This window comes from Octodon degus, unplaced genomic scaffold, assembly GCF_000260255.1.
Source record: "Octodon degus isolate 3935 unplaced genomic scaffold, OctDeg1.0 scaffold00107, whole genome shotgun sequence".
Classification (NCBI taxonomy): Eukaryota; Metazoa; Chordata; class Mammalia; order Rodentia; family Octodontidae; genus Octodon; species Octodon degus.
In genome coordinates, this window is record NW_004524683.1 from 7,397,543 (window position 1) to 7,421,151 (window position 23,609).

Genomic DNA, 23,609 nt, shown 5'->3' on the forward strand with positions numbered 1-23,609 from the left:
ATGAGGGAAAATTACAGCAGCTGTTATAAAGAAGCCATCAAGAGAAATTAGGAGGGAAAAAAATAAAGAGGAATAAGAGCAAACTGTGGCAACAGCCTACTTAATCTAGATGCCCTAATGCGGGCACAGCCCTCGAGTCAGCCACCCCCAAGGTGTGGGCTTCCCAGACAGGGGTGCTTTGGTAGGGCAGGAACGTCACTGAGCAGTAGTAACCTGAAAAGAAAAGCACTTTCTGAGGAAAAGGGGACTCAGGGTGGAGAAGGCATCCTTGGAGAGGCAATTTGGTTGGAAGAAAATATAACACAGACCAGGTATAGCCAGCACCTGCCCTGCCCTGCCCTGCCCTGCCCTGCCCTGCCCTGAGGAATTCATTAGGCTCTGAAACACCTCCAGACAGCAGGATTAGGCTGGGGTCCACAGTAGGGAAATCTGCAGAGGGTGCCCAAGAAACCCCATCACCCCTCACAAACTTCTCTTCCCCTGCCAGGCAATTCAGCCTGTAAACCATGAGCTGGCAGGCAGGGCAGGGCCAAGACACTGAGGTGAGATGCTTCCCTCTATCCCAACTACCTACTCTCTTCTCCCAGATCAGGGGTCAGCAGCAGCATTCTTACCCTGTCTGTTCCCCTCATGGAGACTGTATGGCCCAGCACAAGCCCCCATCACACTTCAGATGAATTCAAGTTGCTGACCTGGTTGCCCAAGCTGACCCTGATCCAGTCTCACCTATACCTCTGCTTCCTCTGTACCCATCCAACATTCCTGCTCATTCAAGCTCACCCTGGCCATGGATATGGGGTGCTTCCTCCTGCAGATGCTCTCATCTCCTATATCTCACATGGGAGAACTTTCTTGACTAACACCAATTTCCCTCTCACCAGCCTCCACAGCAGGGCAGGCTGGCCCTGAGAGTGAACGCTCTTCACCTGCCTTTCCACATCCTTGCTCCCAGGCCTGTGGGCTCCTTCACCCAGACATAGCAATGCAGTCCCCACCATTAGGAGAGATGGTCAGGGAAACACAGGGAAACACAGGGAGGAAGGAGCTCGAACTCTTCCAGGACCCAGAAGCAGCACAGAAAGCTTCTTGGGGGGCCAGGGAGGTAGCTCAGTAGAATAAGCGCCTGCCTGGCAAATGCAGGGTCCTAGTTCAATCCCCGGTACCACCAAACAAAAAAAAAAAAAAAAAAGAAAAAGAAAGCAAGCTTCTTAGGATAAGAGGTCTGGGCTGGGCCTCCCAGGGCTGAGTGGTAGAGGAGCAGGAATGGCAGAGAAGCAGAGGAGGGGAACCAAAGACAGTATCCAGCAAAGCCAGGCTGATGGGGCTGGAGAGATAGCTTGGCAACATAAGCACCTGCCTGACAAGAGCAAGGTCCTGAGTTCTATCCTCGGTACAACCCCCCCCAAAAAAATAAAGGCCAGGCTGAGGCAACAGAGGAGGAGTAAAGTGCTGGGGACACAAGCATAAGTCCCTCCTGAGGGTGACAGACACCAGAGAGGATTTGGGTGCAGAAAAGTCACGTGGCTGCCATCTAGCTCTGGAAAATCAAGCCAGCCCTGCTTTCGACAGGCTCCAGTCGCAGTAGTCCATAGACAAGGAAACATTTCTCAACTGTTGGTGGTTTTGACCCTGTCGTACCTGCTGACCACCACACAGGGTGGGGGTTCAGGGTGGAAAGAAGACAAGGGAGGGGAGCAAGATCCAGACTTAGGGGTCTGTGCTTTGGCAGGGGGTTGGGGAAGGGGACATGGAAGCCTCGGCTCCATCCTGAGTGGTTCCTCACAGGGTGGCCATGTGCCCACTGGGCTGGGCTAAGGCAGGTGCTGTTTGGTCCTTTGGAGCCAGGTGGCAGGCAGCCCTCAGGATGTCAGCTTCACAGGGGTCATCAGTCGCTCCACCTCCCGCATGAACCGCAGACACAGCTCTTCTTGCCAGGGCAGAGCCACGCACTGCACGGCCACAGGCAGCCCCACGCTGTTCTTCAGGGCCTGCAGGAGACACGGTCCTCAGGAGATGGGGAGTACTCAGGATCCAGGAAGGGAGCACCTCACTGGGGAGGAGAGCTGCAAGTGAAGCTGGGCACCCTGCTGATTTCCAAAGGGCTGCTGAGGCTGCCAAGTGCTGAGGACACCAGCTGGGGGTGGGCAGGGAGGAGGTGAGCTGGCAGTAGGTAGAACTTACCTTCTGTAGCACCTTGTCCCAGATATCCCCAAAGTAGCCCCGGTAATGTGCCATCTGGGCCTCATCCTCAGCGGTCACCGTGGTGACAGGTACCACTCCAGCAGGGAAATCCAGGCAGTTGTACAGGACGGTATAGCTGATGGCTCCTGGAACACACCACATGGGCTGCAGCAGGCCACAGGGCCCATAGCGCTTGGTGTCCATGCTGAGCCTCCATCACTTGCCCTGTGAAATAGCACCCTGCCTCCCCAGCAGGGAAAGACCCTCTCCCAGGGCTGTGGTTTAAGTGAAAAAGCCCAGGAACCCAGAAAGATCTCCTGGCGCTTGCCCTGGGCCTCTGCCCACAGTTTCTGAAATGTTCCTGCTTTCTCAGCTCATCTTAAATTCCACCTAGGTTCAAATGTCATCCCCCAAAACTACATATTCTATAACTTGAAGTCTCCAACCTAACTAATGCATACAATGGGGGTTTCACTGTCTACCAGGATATTCCCCATGACTCCCTTCTCTCCAGCCAGCCAGGCTATGAGCCTCCAAGGGCAGAGAACTCTAAGATTAGAGTAGGCTGGAAAGCAGGCCTGACCTGTGGCTCTGCCTGGGGTGTTCAGATCCAAAGCAGGGCCCAGCATCGGGGTCAGCAGCACATCCAGGTCCAGCGCTCTCCACTCAGCAATCACAGATTCCCGGTACTCCTGAGGTGACACCAGTGAAACAGAGGAGATGCTCAACCTGGCCCATCCAGGACCACATGGCAGGGACAGTGGCGGGGCGGGCTTGGCCCCAGCACCTGCTGCTACAGCTGAGCTGAGTGGTGAGGAGGAGGGCCTCTGAGCAGGCAGGAACACTGTTTCTCAGAGCATCATTGCCCCACCTCCAACCCAATCCACAGATGCTGGTCTCCCTGTCAAAGTGGAGCTACAGTCTGCTTGGCCACACACAGCCCCGGGGGGAGGGGGGGCGCCAAGATGCACCCAGGACAGGGTCCCCTTCCTAACCCAGCACCCCAGGATGAGCACTGGGGAAATGAACATCAGAAAACAGGGTCCAATCTGCAGTCCAGGGAAGGGCAAGAAGAGATGACAGCCATGCCAGCAGAGCAGCAATGGCACTGGCCAGAACGCTCTGTTGGCAGCTGCCCTCAACAGCTCCCTCTCCACACACTACTCACGTGCAGGAGCTCAGGCCTCACCTCAATATTGTGCTGCAGCTTCCAGAGTTTTCTAGCTGACCTAGGAATCAAAGTGACGTCACCAGCCGCCCCTGCCATAGCCACAGAGGTTAGAAACATCTGACACCCTCTCTCAATACTTCTATGTCTTGCTACTCCATCGCCCCCAACTCTAGGGATCTGAGAGGGAAGAAGCTCAAAGCCCCATGGAAACTTCAAAGACCAGATGAGACACACAGGCTTCAGGGGAACTTAAGCTGGGTGATTCGTGACTCCACAGCAGAGCCCGCACTAACCCAGGCCTGATTTCTGATTACCCTCAGGACCAAGGAGAGGTCAAGGTGTTGCAGGTTCCGAAGGCCTGCAGTATGAAGAGGAGCAAGGGCACAGGGTGTCTGGGTGGAGATGAGGCGCTTCCTGCCCTACCTTTCCAGCTCGCATCACTACAGGGCTGGTAAGAGTGGTGTAGCTCAGCTTAGTTCAGAACTTTAACTGCGTTTCAGGTGTCACCCAGGGACCAGCATCCCCAGGCAACAGCAAGCCTGGGAAACTTGCTGTTTCCTCCCAGCCCAGCCAGGCGGTGTGTCTCCCCTCCACTGCCCCCTCCTGTTTGTTCTCTTGCTCTGCAGCACCTGGACCCCACTCAGACAGCTTCAAGGTCCCACCTGAGGGCCCCCACCTGGGCCACTTCCACCTCCCCCAGGGGCTTTTCCTGTCTGAAGCCACCTGGACTCAGATCAGGCAGGGCCAAGACAGAGTGGGCATCCGAGCAATGAAACAATCCTCACCGAGGCCTCATACTGCTGAGAAAGGCTGCCAGCCGTGGGAACTGCACCAGAACAGACATAAGGTCAGTGACTCAGGGTGGGCCACCATCTGGCCACCCATGCCACCCTCTTGGGCAAGCAGGTTGATGAAGATGCAAGGGGTGAGGAGGAGCACAGTCAGGGAGAGGGGTAAAAAGGAGCCTAGGCCTCTCCAAATGGAAAGGCCAAGAAACAGCAAGGAAGAGCCAGGGGCCACAAGGTGTCACAGGATGGGGGTCCCAGAGGCTCCCCTAGCCCCTTGTACTTGTTTGTTCTCACCAGGGGCTTCAGCAGGAAGGCTAGTACTCCTTTAAGCCACTTGGGCAGCTTCAGAATTAAGACCAGATCCCCCAGGCAGGGGTCCACAAAATCACCCTTGCTGCAAAACAAAAAGCTCAGTCTCAGGGCTCCTATCCTGGGGCCTCCTGGCTTCCTCCCCACTAGCTTCAACTCTTGCTCTCTACTCAGGAGCCCTGTCCACCTCCCTTCTCACCAGATCCCAGTAACTGCTGGCCTCCAACCATCACCTTCCGCTTTCTAACACATGTTTTGTTTCTGCTGATTCTTCAGGACATCTGGGTTCTACTGTACCCCTACCAGAGTCCCCTCAGCAGAACTCAGGCCCCCCCCCATTACCAGCAGATCTAGCTCAGAGCTTTAGGGATGGAGAGCCTGTGCCTATCAGAACCAATGCCAGCTTGCAGGCTCCCGTGGGGCAGTCCATGAAGCCTGTCTCTGAGCTGGCTTAAGGTCTCAGGTGCTGATCCTGAGGCTCAATCCCAGAGCCAGAGTGAGAGGTAGCAACTTCTGCTGAAGCCTGGACCATATTCAGCTGCTAGGGGGCAGCAGGGAGGCTGGATCCTTGACTGCAAGACTGCAGGGTCCAAGTGTCCCCATAACGAGGTCTCTGGCCTGAGGGGCACCAATCAGCTAGCCACCATCAGAGGCCACCTTCCCAGATCCATCAACTGCCCCTATAATGACTAAAAACAGCCAAGGAGAACCAGCTTCTCTAAACATTAGCTCTGCCAAGCCCTTTAAAATGAGTCTGGTATAACTCCCATGTTTTACAGAAATAAAAACTGAGGTCCTACTGAAAGAAAGACTTGGCTCAGGCCAGACAGTGCCTGGAGTTACAGTCTGACATCCATCCTCCAATCCACCTGCCTCGATCCTGCCTTTGCCTCTGCTCCCTCCCAGACAGCAGGGAGCTCCCACACCCACCTCCCATGACACAACACACCAGCTCAGACCAGCTACAAATGTAGTCAGCCTCCAGTGGCCTGGCACCTCACCAGTATCCCTGGCGAGATAGCTCCCAGCTCTACACACATAGCTGGGAGGACAGGAAGGTCCCTGCCAGAAAGCTCAAACCTTCTTAATTGCAGCTGAGCCGGTCATGGGGCCACAAGACCCAACTGCTCTCCCTGCGTCTGTTCACTTTCCTGATCCCACCACAGAATACAAAGTTCGAGAGCACTCACAAGTTCTGGAGGAAGCTGTGGCCACCGTCGCTGAACAGCCCACCTGCAGAGAGCGTCTCCAGTGCATAGGGTATGTTGCTTGGCAAGAAGGGGACAAGCTGCAGGGATGCAGGGGTATAAGGTCCTAGCCTTAACAGACCTTGTTCCTATGGCCCACGTGCTGCCTGGCAGCCCAAGGAGCAGCTGGACCACCCGGCCCACATGGTATCCTCACAAGAGCCCCAAAGGCAGCCTTACTGACCACAAACATACCCTATAAAATGGCCCTCATGAAAGAAGTCTGGAGGCACGACATATAAGGTTGTCTCAGATGAGCAGTCTAAACCACCGTCCCACTATGTCAGAGCCCCAGGAACCTCTGGACAGCCAGTCACTGTCATTCATAGTTGATGGAAGTCCCCCCAAAATGCATTATACAGCATGTGCTGAGTTCTCCATCCCCCACTGGGCCCATCCTCTGGGTCACCTCTGTATACTGGTCCCACGGGGCCACCATTCTCATTACCAATATCAAAACAATCAGAGACAGCCTGGGAAGGAGTGTTCACAGGTACCAGGCAGGTCCTCTGGAGGGGAGGAGATGCCAGGCCTCCTTCAGGGATCCTGCAGCCGTACCGTGTGGCCAGCAGCTTCAAGCCTCTGCTTGGTCTCCAGCAGAGCCCGCTTCATGGCCGGGCTGGGCCTGGTATAGTTGTCAGTCTCATAGTATCCCACACGCAGGGGCCGGGAGCTTGTGTAGATCTGGGAACAAACACAGGGGGCAGGGGACAGGGGACAGGGGACAGGGGACAGAGGGAGGGACAGAGGCAGGGCAAGGAGAGGAAGCTCAGAAAGGAAGGCCTAAGCAGAGCTCCTACAGATGACAGAAGCTACTTGGCTGCAGCCTGCTCTTCTTTGGCACCATTCACCCTGGAAAGAGATCATCTGCCAAGCCTGCCCCTTCCACACACGACTCTCCACCTTCATAATGCAGAGCGGAGATGAAGATTCCCAGGGGTCATATGAGGAAACTGAGGCTTGAGGTCTAGAGAACAGGGTTGGGACTTGCCCAAGGCAAGTGGCTCCAAGCATCCTGACTCCTGGGATGAGCCTCCATCACCTCTCCTGGCTCCCAGACCTCCAGGCAGGGCCCCCTCTCTCCCTCTCCTCACCATCAGGAAGAGTTTGGGAGGCAACAGTCAGAGCCGACTAAGGAACAAAAGCCCACCCTGCCCAGGTCTGCCCGCCTGCCCCATCCTCAAGGAACACCATGGCCCACTGTTCTCCTGCCCACAGCCCCTCAGCCTGGCTGGGGTAACAACAGAAGGCCCACACAGGAGAGAGAGACACCAGACTGCTGACAACTGGAGCTCACACCAGCCAGCTCATATCCACACTGACATATCTGCATCCACCTAACTGACTACTCTCAAGCCCTTTGCACACAAATATGTACATCCATCTGTATTTTTTTCCCCTAGGGTCTCACTTGTAGTGCAGGCTGGCCTTGAACTTGCGATCCTCCTACCTCAGCCTCTCAAGTGCTAGGATTACAGGCCTATGCCACCATACCTAACCTGATTTTTTTTTCTTTTCTTTTTTCGTATCAGGACCTCATACTTGCCTGGCAGGCACTGTGCTACTGGGCTATCTCCCCAGCCCTCCATATATATTCTCAAATAGTCCTCGCCAACTCTTCAATAGAAACCATCAAATGGCATTTATACTCCAGGACTCTGACCCTTTCATTCCAAGGTCATTAGATGGCCATGGCCTTGTCCTGAACTATTATATTAGGTCATAACTTCATCCAGTCTCATCCAGCACTGCGTTGAAGGATACTCTCCACACCATCCCTGCCCTCTGAGGCTCTGGGGAGGTAGAGGCTACCTCAGAAAGCAGTGGGCTCAGCTATGATCACTGGCTGTCTTGGTGACATTTTGGGGATCCAGCACAGTTCCCTATGGTTCAATACATGGAAAGCATCCCACTTCTGGGGCTACAGACAGGAATACCATGTGCAAAATTGCTACTTACTGAAGGTCAAAAATATAGATACCAGAGTTCTCTAGCTAGAAAGCCTGTGGGTTTCCAAATGCATCCAAGGATGCCACCTAATGGTCATCTAAGAAGCAGCAGCTTGCCTTGGCCTCAGATCCTGGAGGCTGCTTTTCAAGGGAGGTGGACTCAGAAGCCTGCCCATAACCCCTGGGTTCAGGAGTTCACCCCCTTGCCGATCCAGAACCCCACTCACCTCCTCTCGGAAGGGCAGGGGTGGCACGGTGGGGTCCAAGCGAAACATGTCCTCACACAGAAGAGCTCGAAGACACAGTGCCAGGCTCTCCACGTCCCGAGCAATGGGGCCAACGGAGAGCTGCACTGAGGGGCAGGGAGGGGCAGGAAGTGGGGTCACCAGACCCCAGTGGGTTCTGGGATTGGGTTGGAGTCGGGGGTAGGCCATGGCCCAGGAGTGTGAACAAAACAAGGTCGGAGTGCAGACCTAGAGTGGCCTAGTGCCCAGACCCTCTCCCCCAGAGAATTGGGCACAGGCAGCCGAGGCTGACACCCACCCTCACTGGGGCACTGAGAACCTCAAACCTCACCTGCCAGCTGTCCGTGGATACAGCCCTTCAGGCCACGCTTGCTGGGTAAGAAACACGAGGTGTTGGAAACAGGGAACACTACCCTCAGCCCACCCCAAACATCCCACAGCAGCTCTGAGCACCCATCACTAGAACCTGGGAACCCTGCAAGGCTGGTGGTGGTGACACCTCCGTCCAGTGAAACCCTGCTCACTGAATCCCTGCCTGGAGCCCAGAGGGTAGAAGCTAGGCCACGATCACTACACAAGGGGCTGGAAGTTCCCACCATACCTGAGGCGGTTTCCAGTAGGCTTGAGGCCACAGATGCCACAGAAGGCAGAAGGAAAACGGATGCTGCCTCCAATGTCAGTGCCCAAGCCCAGGGGGGAGCCTCCAGACCCAATGAGGGCCCCTTCGCCCCCGGAGGAGCCACCTGGGCTTTTCGAGGATTTCCACGGGTTCGTAGTTTGCCCAAAGAGGGGGTTACTGCAGTCATAGCTGGAGGAGCGGGAACAGGTCAGCCAGGGTCACGTTGTCACCTATGTCCCAACTGCTCCACCCCACTTTGCTATAACTCAACCTGAACATGGACTGGGGGACGTTGGTGTGCACGAAGGGCACAGCACCCTGCAACTTCAGCACCTGCACTACCACGCTGTCGACCTCGGCTGGCACCCCCTCATTCAGGCTCAAGCCCAGTGTCGAGTTCTGGCCCTAGGAAGAGGAGAAGGGTTGGAAGAACATGGCAGGTGAGTCAGGAGAGACCCACTCCTATCACTGTCACACTGGCAAGGCCAGGCACACCTGTGGTCCGTTCTCAAAACTTCTGGACCTCACACTTCCTCTGCAGGACCTAAGTGGCCCAGAACACAAAGCTGCCTCCAGCAGTGCAGGGCAAGAGGAGCCTGACACCAGGGAAGGGTGTACCTTGCAGCTGAAGCACTCCTTGAGGCTCACAGGGACACCGTAGAGCAGGCCTTGGCGTGGAGCCTGGCGCAGCTGGGTCTCACAGTCAGCCAGGTAGGAGGTTATACAGTTGATCCCTCTGTTCACTTCCCAGGCCTAGTAAGGAGGATGCAGACATAAGACTGAGTGAAGCTGGACTTCTTTCCTTTTTTAATTGTACAGTAAGTGGCCCGTGACTATTTAGGCAACAACCCTTCACAGCTACAAATAGACTTACACACGAACAAGTTCAAGAAGTAGCTCAGGTGCCTGCTAGACACAGGCCAGCTGGCCACTGAGGGCCTACTGCAGTGTGGAGTGCACAGTGGGGTAGTGCTCAGTCAGAGCCCAGAAGGTTCGGAAGCAGGAGGAAAAGCAGTACAGGGGACTGCTAGGAAGCACAGAGCTCAAATCAGATTTAGGAACATTCTCCTGGAATAGAACTCATTTGTAAGTCGACACTTACCATAGTAGAATGCATAAAGTTGGTTTCTGAAGGTATACTCAGGGAAAGGGCAAAGAGCAATATGGCCCAGAGCCAAGAGCACCTAGCACCCCGTACCCACCTCACTAGGGACATTTGCAAGTGAGAGCGAGAGGGAAAGCAAGAGTGAGCGAGTGAGAGCCAGCCTACAGACAGGATACTCAAGGGGGCAAGACAATAGACATTATTCTGGGGCTGGTGAAACTGAGGCAGGAGGATCACTATTAAGTTCTAGGCCAGCCTGGGCTACAGAGTGAGATCTCAAGGTTAGCTTGAACTACATAGCCAGACCCTATCTCCAAAAACAAAAAAGACACTGTCCTCAAATACCCCGCAAAAAGGGATGAACTGAGAGGTAGGTAATGCTGGCCACGCTTCCCCCCACCCCCCTCCTCCAAGTCACCGGTCTGCCCACTGAAGGAGACAGGAACCACACAGAAGCTAAACCCGTATCCAGCCTCCTGGGGCCTACCACTCCTTCCAAAAGGAATGCCCTGATGGAGGCATCTGTCTATCCCTCAATCACAGCCCCACAGCCCCAGGGGAGAAGTCAGCTGTAGCTACTCCTGCCCCTGAGAAACCCTAAGGGGAAAGGGAGGAGTTGCACTGCCATAGTCAGGCCTGCATGGCCTCTGTCCCTAGGTCACCTAAGGCAGGAAGGGAGGAGCCTAGGTATAACTGGAATGTGCTCTTCTGGTGACCAGAAAGAGCAAGAGCCTTTCCAGGACTGTCACAGGGAAGAAGCAAGACCATTTGAGGAGACTGTGTCCTCTGTCAGTGACAACTGCCCACTGGTGGCTCGCACCAGCTCTCAGGTACAGACCCTGAAGTACACACCCCTCACCCTGACACCCACTGTCACACACAAATCACACTCATAACACAATCTGCCCCCTTCCTTTCCCACATATGTCTTGAGCACTTCCTGGGTGAAAAATGTGTTCAGCATGAAATTCAAAGACAAGTAAGAGCCAGTGTGGCCGAGCATGCCTGCAAGCCCAACTATCTGGGAGGATGAGGCAGGAGGATCACAAGTTCGAGTCAGCCTGGGCTATGTAGCAACTTAGAAAATCACTGTCTCAAGAAGAGGAAGGGGGCCAGTGATACAGCTCAGTGGCATAAGCCTGGCAAGTGCAAGCTCCCAAATTAGGTCCCTAGTACTGAAAAAAAAAAGGAAGGAAGAGAGGGGTGGGAGGGAGGGAGGGAGGGAGGGAGGGAGGGAGGAAGGAGAGTTGCTAGGGATGTAGCTCAGCAAGGAGGCCCTGGGTTCAATGCTAAGGGCAGGAGGGGGGAAACAAGTAAGAAAAGCTCTGTCCACAGAGGCCATAGAGAGAGGGGAATAGAAGGAAAGAAGCCTCACGTGTGTGTGCTGCGGAGACAACGTGAGCGCAGAGGGCCAGAGGGCCGGTTGGCAGGCAGGGCATCCTGCTTTCTGACCAGGCTGCCCCCCTGCAAGCACTCAGCATGGCTCTGTGAGGGACAAAGCAGAAGACAGAGCCTTGGGGGAAGGAGCCTGCAGAAGCAGAGCAGAGCAGAGCAGGGCAGGGAAAGCCCCAGGTCCCAAGCCCCAGGCCCTGTGTGCCCTTGGCCATGGTGCTGCTAGAAAGACAGCACTGGGGAGTTGCCAGGGTACCTGGCCAGGAGGCTGCTGCTGGGCCTGGAGGGAGATAAGGGACAGGGTGACCCAAGGGATAGGACAAGGGAGACACTGGAGAGAGGAAGAAAATGGGAATAGACTACACAAGGTGACCAATGGGTGGAGGCAGGAAGGAGAAGAAAGTCTGGGCTCAGAGCCAAGTTTGCAGCTAAGACCACATGCCCAGTGTCACTCATACACAGAGTGCTCAGCTCCTTCCCTCCCTGGCAGCCCCTGGCACGGTGGTGCCACAGAGGCTCTGAACTCCAGGCCAGGATTTCCCCATAGCCTGCACAGAAACAGGGAGGAGGAGGGGAAGAAAGTGGAAGCCTGGGCCACCTACCTTTCCCACATAGGTGAAGAGTGCAGCCTCTGCAGACAGCTCTGCACTGTGCAACTTCTGAACCAGTTCAGGCAGAGGCAAGGCCAGCAGCGCCTCAGAGTCCAGGTCAGGGTTCTGTGGGACACATAGTCAGATCAGTCCCATGGCCTCTCTGAGCGCCCCAGAATCAAGCAGATTCTCACTGCTAAATCCCCATCTGTGAGAGCTGCGCCCACAGAAAGCTCTGACTCCAGAGACAGGGCACTGCCCTGGCAGGCCCTAGACAGTGATAGCGCCTCCCGGGCTGCTGGAGGAGGACAGGGGCCAGGTCCAGGCTGATTACTGTGCCCATTCCAACCAAGCCCCATTGTAGCTGCCTACTGTATGCATCAAGCGACCTGCAGAAGCACGCTATTTTTGGTTTTTATGTTTTCTTTTGTTTTGTTTGGGGCAGAGTATCACTGTGTCGTTGCCTAGGCTGGGCTCAAACTCCTGCATCGGCCTCCCAAGTGGTATCCAGCACCATGCCTGGCCACATTCATTTTAATCCCATTTCCTAGGATTCCCATTGCACAGATAAAGAAAGCAAGGCTCAGAGAGCGGAAGCGCCTTGCTAACAATCATAAAGGTAAAGCGCGCTCTGTCCACCCAGCCCAGGCTGCCCAGGAGCTGGCCACCTGCACCTGGGCAGCACCCAACTCTCCATCATGGCTGGGTCTGTTGCTGGGGGAGGGGGAGGAGAGGAAACCATGAGGCAGCTGAAAAGCAGAGCTCAGTGGAAGTGTCTGCCATGGATGGGACGGCAGGCCTATGTGGAGAGGGGACATTTCAGCTTGGGTCTAAAAGACAAAAAAAAGAGGATGCAGGGAGCTACAGGTGCCTCAAGGTTCCTCAGGCACTTTGCCTTCCCTCTCTGATGCTGGGGGAAGGTCTGCTCTCCTGTAGCTTCCAGCCTGCCTTCCATCTGGCCCTGACTCTCCAGACCCTCAACCAAGCCATGGGCTCACTGTCCTCCTGCTAGCTCAAAGCCAGCTTACGGCTGCTTGTCACCTACCCAGCCCTCCGTGATCTCATCATTTGCCCGGCTTTCAACCTGCCCTCTCCACAGCGGTGCACCAGCACCTGTATTCACACAAGCTGTCACCCATCCAAGAGTTCAGGTGAGAAACTGTAGTCCTTCCAGTTCCTCTTGTGCCCTCCCACCTGCCTCCCAAGTAGCTTGGGAAAGGGCCCCCTCTCTGAGCAGACCTCCTCCAAGCTCAGCCCTTCTTCTGGGGTCACACAAGGAACCGAACTCCTGCCCAGCTCAAGCCCTGTCCCCTAGACCACATGAAGCCCAACCTGGCCTCTCTCCTCCCCTTCTCACCCTGTCATGTCAACCACAGGCCTGGAGCACATTCCAGAAGGAGCCTCCAGGTGTGGTGCTGTTCTTGCTACATCACCACTCACAGCCACACTGCCCCAGCACAGAATAGCCCCCACACGCCCACAGCCTTTGACCTCATAGTCACTTATCAGGCGCCCTGCCCTGAGTTTGTTAAACTGATACATCACTAACTTGGATTTTTTTTTTCAAATACAGCAAGCTACATAGAACAAAAAGAAATAAGACTATGATCTTGCTCCCAAAACACCAGATAATACCTTGTTGATTTTTTTTGTAGTATGTAGAATATATAAACTGAAAAGTAAGAGATCACCACCCCTGGTCCACATAGTCCCTCTATAGAAATGGGAATGCAGTTAACAGTTCTTGATGAACTCCTACAGGAAATAAATGTGTAGAAAAAAAAACAACAGTGCTGTTTCTCAATAAAATAAATTTTTTAAAAAATGAATACAGTCAACAATCACTCCTATCAAGAGGAGCCAGTAATGGCTTCCCATAAAGATTCCATCTAAAAAAAAAACACAACAGGGGTCCAGGGAGATGGTTCAGTAGAATAAGCGCTTGCCTGGCAAGCACAAGGGCCTGAGTTCAATCCCCGGTTCCACCAAATAAATTAATTAATTAAATAAACCCACAACAGATACATCTGTTTGTGTTTATTCTTTTTGTGCAAAGTGATCATCCTTATATACAGAGCACTGCATCTTGCCTCTCACATCTCCCAGTGAAAAGGTGGGGTTTTCAGATTATATAAATAGCAGCTCACTGTTTTTTTTTCTTTAAAATTCCTAGCTGGGTGTAGTGGCGCATGCCTGTAATCCTAGCACTCAGGAGGGAGATCCATTTGAGTCTGAAGCCAGCCTGAGCTTCATAGTGAGTCCAAAGCCAGCCTGAACTACCTAGTGAGACTCTGTCTCAAAAAAAATAAGTAATAATGAATAGAGTGATTTGTTCTAATGGTGTTAGGATATCATGTCCACATCTTGTACAGCAATTAACCACTAGGAAGAATGTATGCAATGTGTTAATTATTGAAACTGTCCTACCAATGTGATTTGAAAAAAATAAAATAAAAAATTAAAATAAAAAAATAAAATGTTTATTTAGTCATCAAAAAAAGGAAATAAATAAAAATAAAATACAATTTTTAAATGCTTAACACAATGGAGAAGCAAGTTGAAATCAGCAGAGTCCACTACTCCATGATAATTACCACTAGCAGTCTCCGCCCACATAAGCACAAGGCACCCAGAGTCCTTGTGCACAGGGCTGCACCCCTATTCTCCGAAGGCACTTTAACCTCCCTCTCAACAGCTGTCAACACTGTTGCTAACAGCTGTTCTTAATCTTCAACTAATATCAGGCAGTTGAACCATTCTCTCTTTCACAAGACAGTCTGCATCTCCAGAGGGTCAATCTGTGAACAGGAAAACATTTCTTGTGGAGAATGCAGGGACATGTACAGAAAACTTCTAAATAATTGTGTGGCAACCCCGTCTAGGACAATTTGCAAAGGAAGCTAGTACATCTATCGTTGAAGGGGTATACTAGGGATAGGACCCAAGAGTGTTCCACCACTAAGCTACAGATACAGCCCTTTTTATTTGTCTTTTAAAATTCTGAGACAGGGTCTTGCTAAGTTTCCCAGACTAGCCTCAAACTTGGAATCCTCCTACCTTAGCCTTGTAAATGCTGAGATTACAGGCATGTGCCACTATGCTTGGAGCCTATGATTTTTCTTGCTCTCCATTATTTTTTATTGCTCTTCTTCTATTTCAAAACATGACCCGCAGGCCAGCTGTAGTGGCTCACACCTACAGTCTCCGCACTCAGGAGGCTGAGGCGGTAGAATCACTGCAAATTCAAGGCCAGCCTGGGTTACATAGTGAGCTCAAGTCCCGCCTGAACTACATATCTGAGACCCTATCTCAAAAAAAAAAAAAAAAAAGTCATTTCTATTTGAGGGCTGACAGTCCCACTAGTGACCACATTCTCTTCCAAGTCACCTACTAGATCATTCCAGAGCAATATGCAAGGTAGGCTTGCAGAAGGCCAGGGGATGGAACCACAGGTGGATCCGACTGAAGACAGTCACATTTGAGGACTCCTGGGCCTCTGCTATGTGGATGTATGAGCAGGCTTCATGCTGGGGCATCTCTCCCAACCTCCAGTCTCAGTGGTCCCTCTCTTCAGGCTAGAAAGGCTATCAGAACTTACTCAGGAGGCAGGCTTCATGCTGGGGCATGTCTCCCAAACTCCAGTCTCAGTGGTCCCTCTCTTCAGGCTAGAAAGGCTATCAGAACTTACTCAGGGGGCAGATGGTGGAAATAAGTAAAGAGTCGTGATAGGCATGCCTCCAATGGTCCACACAGTCACTAGAAACACCCTTCCTTACAGCTGCTTGAGTCTGGCAACTTGCACCATTTGTGATGACCCAGAGGTTCTAAGACCCCTTTCTTTCCCATTTAGTGGGTGTGTTCCTTAGCACACAGCTAGTTTCACCCAGCAAGGGGGTGGGGAGGCTGTACTACAAACAGCTATAGCCTCCCAGGGGTGGAGCCTGGTCTCCCAGGTGTCCTTTGGTACTCAAAGCTGGGCCCAGAAAGTCCCTACAGAAAGGTCCCCCCCCCCAAAAAAAAAGGTCCCAAGACACCCTCATATCCCACCCCCTCACCCAGAGACCCAAATCCCAGAAAGGGGTACAAGGCCACCGTAGGCTGGGAAGGGGAAGGAGCTGGTATCAAGGCTGGAGTGAATTCAGCCAAAACTACCACTTCCTACAGCTCCTAACATCTACAAAGTTATTGTCATCAAGACTCCACCCCTTAGCCAGCCACTATGGCCCATATTTGTTGTCCCCACTCCTCAGGCTGCAGGAGGACAATCTCTTGAGCCTATGAGTTTGAGATCAGTCTGTACAGTACAGCAAGACCCCAGTTCCAAACAAAACAAAACAAAAATACGCACCCCTTTGCTGAGTGTCAAAAACTACACAGGCTCCCAGCTGTTTCCCCCTGCAGTTTCCAGTCATTAGAAACACAACATTTAATTTTCTCTCCTGAAAGAGCCAAGTTTTGGTATATAAAGCCAAGCTTTCTACTTCAAGGAAAATACGTAAACAAGCCTGTATTTCAGAGCCATGATTTTCTGTATCAGGAATAGAACTCAGGACCATGAGCTTGCCAGGGAAACAATTGTGCTGCTAAGCTATATCCCTGGCCCCCAGAGCCATAATTTCTATCCTGGAAAATTCAATTTTTTCAAAAGATAAGCAACAAACAAATAAAAAGGCAGAAGCAAGATGGGGGAATGTAGGAATGCTCAGCCCTAGCAGTTAAATAGATTCCTGTTCATAGGATTCCTTTTCATAGACAGAAACTGGGGGTGTGTGCCGCTGCTACACGGAGCAGGAGCTGGCAGAGCGCAGCTGGCGGCACAGAAGGACAAGAGCAGTAAGCTCAGACTCTCCAGGCTGAACCAAATTCATCCCGGAGAGAGGCGTCTCCGTCTCCAGGGTTCAGTCAAATATGGGTGCAGGACGATGAGCTCAGGAGGAGGCGATGGCCAGCTGGAACACCCAGCTGTCCCAGTCCTCACAGAGACAACCTAACTGATTGATGGACTTTTTGGCAGGTTTGATTTGTGGAGCCTGGAACCAGATATGTTTTTACTTCAATAAATAAATATGACACATCCTGGCTTGGTGTGAGGTAAATGTAAATTAATTACATGGCCTTGAATATGGCCCTGAATTTTGGGTGTAATTTGGATTCCACCTAAAGCACAAGCGCACACACTGATCTGACAGCCAGGAAGCAAAGCTTATTGATAGATTCTGCAGGGACAAGCTCAGCTCTCGGAAAGCGTTGCCACGAGTTGGACGACAGCCCTGGTGGCAGGAGCTGGACCGATTTCCACCAGCTTTGCCAATAAAGTCCCCACGCACATGGATCTCTTTCCTGCTCCTTCTTAAGATCCTCAAGCACAAACTAAGGTCCCTGAACTCTTAAGCTCTCCAGGCTGCCTGGGCCATCGCTTGGGATTCCAAAGTCCTAAAGCCTAACACCCTACTGGTCTCGCGCACCGCTCGAGCGTCTAACAGTCAGCATGGCTGTAGCATTCTGTAAAACTCTCCATTGACCCGTGGCGGCGCTGGCTCCACGACCTGTCCTGGCACCTTCGTTCTGTTCGGCGGGAACAGGTGCGCTAGTCCCACACCTGCGCTGCCCACGCACTTGCCCGCGCACGCCCGGATGCCCCAAAGCCCTGCGCTGGCACCCCGACCAAGCCCCAGCCTCCCCACCGTCACCTGGAGCCGGAAGCGCCGCGCCGCCCGGTCCATGGTCTCCAGGCCCGCTCGCTGCCTCTGCCGCGCCCGCGCCCTCGCGCCCCGCGCTGTTCGGCGCCCCAACCAGCGCAGGGCCACCGTCACCGCCACAAAGCAGCAGGCCAGGGCAACCCCGGGAGCTCCGGACAGCACTGTCCACAGTTCGCCCAGCACCATGATCTTGTGCCAGGGTCTGCAGCAGACGGCGACAAACGGGGAATCAGCACCGCTGGCCCCAGCGCTCCGCCGCAAAACCCGGCCCGGATCGCCCGGATCGCGCGACAGCCCAGCCCCGTGGGAGGGGAGGGCGGGGAGCGCGCAGGCGCCGCGGCGAGCTGGAGGCTGGGTGCGCGACGAGGCCAGGTCAAGGTCAAGCCCGGTGTCCCGGTAGAGGTCGCTCCCGGCGGCCCTCCCCTTCGGGCGGAACAGAGCAGCCCACCGGGAAGAGGACCGGCGTCGCCTGGCCGCCCTCGAAGGCACTGGCGCACCCGCGATTCTACGCAGCCTCCGCCCCGCGCACCTCACAGTCCCTGCTCCCCTGGGATGAGACCGGTGGGAGCCAGACTGGACTCGTGGTTTCGATTAACCTCCCAAACAGGAAGCAGCATCTTTCCTGGGGAACCGAGTCCTGGCCGAGCACCGCAGGGCATCCTCTCCCCGTGTGAGACTTCTGGGGCGCCAGCCCAAGACAGACCCAGGAAGTTTCTTGGGGGCAGCCACCTGTCGCCCCCTTATTGCCCCAAGCCCTAGACCACGTGCCTCTCATCCTGGGCTCTTCATAGCCCAAACTCCTCCCGCTTCTCACAGGCTGACCTCCCAAGGCTGGCCCTCTTCCATTCCTGAGCCTGCCTGATTTCAGGCACTTCTATTCATCTGGCTGAAGGAAAACTACCTGATCCTGCCTGGGGAGCTGGCACCTTTCCCAGTAACCACACACACACACACCCCTACTCCTGCCAAGGACTCTCACAGGGTGTGTGTGTGTGTGTGTGTGTGTGTGTGTGTGTGTGTGTGTGTGTATTTAGTATAGGATCTACAGGGTCTCACTAGGCAGCTCAGACTCATAGTGATCCTCTGTTTTCAGCCTCCAAGGCGCTGGGATTACAGGCGCGCCCCACCACACCTGGTGTATTCACAGTCTCAGCATGCCTCATGGGTGGGCCGGCAGGGCACTGGGGCAGTCAAACCCGGTGCCTGAGCCTGCCTGAGCAGGTGCTTTAGTTCACTGAGCTCTCTCACAGGATTTTATGTGCTTTATCTTATTTGTTTTCCCAACAGTCTTTTGAGAAAGGTATTTTTATTCATAGGGTTAAATAACTTCTGAGAGTCACATGGGTAAACTGAGGGAAGATTCAAAATCAGGTTGTTAATTTATGCCTAAAACCAAAGGCCCTACAAGGAACAGCTATACACAGAAGAGTTATAAAACTGTCTTTGGTTTTGCACAATGCTAAGTACAGAACAGTAAATAAACATCCAACTGAACAAGGTAATGACTTTAATATTATTTTTGTTGTTAAAACAGTGAATTCACCTCTGAGACTCTGTGTCAGAAAAAAAGGATAATTAACTGAACTAAAAAGATGAGAGTTTATTGAACAAGTCACTAATGGAAAAAGGGTGTGTTTTCACGGAACAAGTACCTTCCCTACCCTTTTTCCATTTGATGTTCATCAAAACATACCATTTACCATTTAGTTTTTAAAAATGCCTGTGCACGTACACCTGTTACTTGATGGAAAATGAAGGGCTGGGGAAATTAAAAATGGAAACAATGGAGAAAATTATAGGAGCCATGGGGAGGTGAAACCAAATTGTGTTTTCTAATTGAGAATACATTTTTGATCTGTAGGAACTGAGTTCTGGAGGAAAACAGCACGTTTGCTTCTTTATCTTTCTGAGACAGGGTATCGCTATGCAATTTAGTCTGGCCTTCAACTCACTTTGTACCATAGGTGGCCTCAAACGCAATGGTCCTCCCACCTCAGCCTCCGGAGCACTGAGATTATAGGCTGCACCACAACACCTTGTTGCACTCCTTTTTTTTTTTTTTTTTTTGTATTTTAGGAAAGGGTGTACAGGGTGTTCAGGGTCTCACTACTAAATCGGATTCACAGTGATCCGCCTGTTTACAGCCTCCCAAATGCTGGGATTACAGGTGTGCACCACCACGGCCAGTCTCATTTGCCATCTCAGCGCACCCCAGGGGTGGGGCCGGCACCACAGGCCTGGGGATTGAATCTGGCCCCTGCATGCTTTAATCCGCTGAGCTATTTAGCTGGCCCCCTTGTCCCACTCCTGCTGGCCTTTTTTTTTTTTTTTTCTTTTGAACTCTAGACCTTGTACTTGGCCATGTAAGCACTTGTGCCACTCAGCTATATTCCCAGCCCTTTTTTAAAAAAAGTTTTATTTATTTATATGGGGGGGCAGCTCAGCCCACCAGGGGGCAGGGCTGGCTGGCATGTGGTGTTGGGGGATTGAACCATAGTTCCTGTGCTTTGCTAAGCTTGTTCTAAGTAGGTGCTTTAGACCACTGAGCCATCTCACCAGCCCCTACCCAGCCCTTTTTAATGAACACATTTTCTGTCTGCTGTTAGGAGCCTTCCATTATGTTCCCATCCTCAAGCTTCCAGCTATGCAGGTGTGCTCCTTTCCCTGATTGGCTACTCATCAAGTTAAATTTCCATCTGCCCCACTGAATGGTCTGTCATTCACACAGGCTTCACTAGTTACTAAGCGGCACAGTGTGTGCTCTCTAAACAGCACCACCACAAAAAAATAAATAAAATAAACAACACCACAGAGCAGAATGTGGGATCATTCTGTTCTGCTCCTGCATATTAATATGATCGTTGCTCAGTCTTAACTCTTTCCTGAGCTGGTCCTGGTGAACACAGAAGTCTTCTGAGCTGTCACTTCACAAAAGAGGTGGCTGGGCCCCCCACGGGGAACACACAAACAGTGCCAGGAGTGATCCTACACGTTCACTGACTGAGTGGGAGGCCTCCTTGTGGTGGGTCCTGATTTGGACAATCCTGGCCTAAACACTTTAAATCAGGCTGTCTCAGTTGCTCTTCTCTCATTGCTGAGACAAATACCCGACACAAAATGAAGGAAGGAAAGGTTTATTCAGCTCACAGTTACTGGAGATTTCAGTCCATACTCAGCTGGCTCCAAAGCAGAGTGGCACATGGCAAAGGGCAGCAGTTCATGGTGGTGGAAGACAGCAAAACAACAAGAGCAAAAAGGGAGAGTAAAATAATAAATAAAAAGGAGTAACAGCAACAATGGCTGCAGAGAGCAAGTCTTTCTCTCCTCTTTATCTCCTTCTTATCCTGCCCCAGGCTGGGTATAGTACTCACACCCTTAATCTCAGCAGTACTCAGACCCATAATCTCAGGCTTGGCTCATGAATGAATCACAAACTCTAGAACCATGCCCCGGTGACTGCATGAGGCTTTGGGGGGCAAATACACACAAATCATAACACAGGCTCTTGAACATATTCTGGAGCCCGAAGCATTGTGTTTCTAAAATATTTTAGGGTGCATAAAAATTCCTCCTCAGCACTAATGGCCATTTACGAATTTTCAATCAGTGAACTTTGCCATAAAAGAGGGACTGGCAGATGCAGATGATGGAAACTCCAATCAGAAATGAGTCCTGAAGGTCGCTCCAAACTATGTCCTGACCAAACAGGAGGCTAGCCCTCTTGTAATCCCAAAAGAAACACCAAAGACACCCAGGATTTGGAGGCACTGATTGGGATCATTCCCAAAGTCAGGCCCCATCGCTGGTGGTCTGCAGCTTATATAGGATAAGCAAGCAGGAAGTACAGAGTTGAGGCTTGTCAATTGGGGATTGGTTCTTACAATATGCACCACAATGACCAGCCCTTTCTAAGAGCCACAGCAACCAGAACTGGAACAGGAACTATTACCTGAGCAACTAGCAAACAGGAGTACACTGCCTGGGGGGGGATTTTTCTGTTACATTTGCTCCTCTTTTAGTTTCCCCAGCAAGTCTTGCTGGGTATATTGCGTGAGATCTTCTGCGGTAAGGCCCAACTAGAAGCAGTAACGTTAGGGTTGCCAGTGATTCTAAGATGGGCCCTAGCCAAGCTCCCCAAGGTTGTCTTATGACAGATTTTTTCCTAAATTGCTTTAGGAAGAGACATAATTTAGACCTGTCTGTTCTGTAATATTACTCTGGCAAGGAAGGGAGGGAGGGGGCTAATCTGGTCTAGGAGAGTGTCCAAAGTGCCTTGCATACTCATCAAATCTCAGTCAAGTGTTCCATTGATTGTTCTATTCTTTTGGGGCCACCGTCCATGGAGTTTAAGGCAAAAACCACAACTAGCAGAGGGAGGGGATGCAAGGACTGAGGTAAGCAATCTGAGAAGACACAAAAGTCAAGGGGACTAGGTATGGAGCAATCCTGTGAAAGATGTCCTCAGGCTTCAGCCATTTTTAGACTGGTCAGTGTCGAAGTGAGCAGAGCAGACATGTTTGAGTGTGTTGTCTCTTCAGAGTGAACTTCAGAGGAGCTGTCCAGGTAAATTCTAAAGGGAACATTAAAGCTCCTGCAAGCAGGTACAGGAGCTGGGGGTGGGGGGATGGGTTTGATCCCTAGACCTGCCATGTTTCCCCCACCCCCGGGGTGCGATGAGAGGGCAATTGAGACTGGGCGTGGTGGCACACGACTGTAATCCCAGCTCTTGGGAGACTGTAATCAGGCGGATCACCACAAGTCCCATCTAGTAGTGAGACCCTGAACACCCTGTACACCCTTCCCTAAAATACAAAAAAAAACCAAACAAACAAACAAAAAAAAAAAAAACCCCAGAAAGGCAGTCAGGAAGGCAAAGCAGGAAGGAAGGAAGACAGGAAGGAAGGAACAAGGGGAGGGGGAGAGGAAAGACTTACAAAGAGGGTTTTTCTGACCTGAGAAGCACAAGCTCAGGAACCAGACTGCCTGAATTAAAACTCTAACTCTGCCACTAACTGTGTAACCTTGAATAAACTGTATTAACCTTTTGTGCTTCAGTTTCTACAAAAATGGAAATAATACTAGTTACTCCCTCACAGAATTGTTGAATTCAAGCTAAAAACTTAGAACAACACCTCATCCATTGTAAGCACTCAAAAACTGGGAGCTTCCTCTACCATAGGCAGCAGTGAGACATGCTCCTGCCAGGGCTGTGGGAAAGCAGCTTGGAGGAGAAACGGGGGCAGCAGCTAAGGCTGAGCCTGAATGGAAGAGCAGGTGCTGGTGAAGACCTAGGGGGCTGACTTTCCAGGCTCTACTGAGCTGTGTTACCAGGAAGGCACAGTGGGGTCGGGCACAACACACCAGGGGCTCCTGTGCCTTGATCAAGCCTTCAGCTGCCCCCAGGGAGACTGGCAGACCCCTCCCAAGCTCCCCAGGAGATGGATGCTGGGCTGCCCAGGGGAGGAGAGCAAACAGAAGGGACACAGCTGCTCTAGTGCAGTGAGCTTTGGAGTCTTTGTCCAGGCATAGGAACTATAAGTTGCTGCTTCCTTTCCTTTCTCTTCTGAGCCGTTTCCAGGGGTCTACTGCAGGGAAGGGAAGGGGAGAGGAGGGGTGGAGAAGAAGGGAAGAGAGAGGGGAGGAAAAGGAAGGGAAGGGAAGAGGAGGGGTCAAGGGCAAGGGAAGGGGAGGGGAAGAGTAAGGAGAAAGAAAGAAAGGGGAGCAGAGAGGGAAGGGAAGCGGGTAAAGGGAGAGGAGGAGAAAATCTGCAGCACAGGAAAAAAAAAGCCCAGCCCAGGAAACTTAGTGATTTAGCAAGATCCTAACCCAATAATAAAATGTAAGAAAGAGCTGGGAGCTGGTCTTGGTTACACATGCTCGTAATCCCAGGAGGACTGCTGTGAATTCAAGGCCAGCCTGGACTACACAGTGAGACCCTGCCTCAAAAGGGGTAGGAGGGCAGCGGCTGGGGATGTAGCTCAGCTCAGATGAGACAGGAAGACTGAGTGAGGGTGGAGTGTGGCTAAAACTGGCTTTGAAAGGAGGCATGACATGATCCCAAAACACATGCGCAAAACAGTCCCCAAAGCCCTGCACTTGGGCTTCTCTGGAGAACTCACAGGTTTTCCATAGGAAGGTCTAGACCTGACAGCAGCCTCACGTATGAATAATGCAAAAACCATGGTCCACAGTGAGGTTTTGCTCCTGTGCTCACACTTGCAAGGTGGCTGCGCTCACGCTGTAGGGGGCACTTCTTTTCCTATTTTGACTTGGCCCAAATTCACTTTGCAGATGAAAATACAAAAAAAAAATTT

The 23,609-nt window shown here is 52.2% G+C and overlaps 1 protein-coding gene across 1 annotated transcript; it reads right to left on the reverse strand.

The window, feature by feature from the left end:
* Positions 1–1,024: 1,024 nt before the first annotated feature.
* Positions 1,025–17,788, reverse strand: Faah (fatty acid amide hydrolase). Its single transcript, XM_004639171.2, has 15 exons — positions 17,287–17,788; positions 11,609–11,722; positions 9,128–9,262; positions 8,781–8,914; positions 8,492–8,698; positions 8,222–8,262; positions 7,873–7,997; positions 6,255–6,380; positions 5,640–5,737; positions 4,435–4,534; positions 4,138–4,178; positions 3,371–3,410; positions 2,765–2,873; positions 2,182–2,327; positions 1,025–1,988 (listed from the first exon to the last, which is right to left on the reverse strand). Exons 1-15 carry the CDS (start codon positions 17,479–17,481, stop codon positions 1,860–1,862), a joined length of 1,740 nt encoding a protein of 579 aa, XP_004639228.1. The 5' UTR covers positions 17,482–17,788; the 3' UTR covers positions 1,025–1,859.
* Between the last annotated feature and the right edge of the window lie 5,821 nt (positions 17,789–23,609).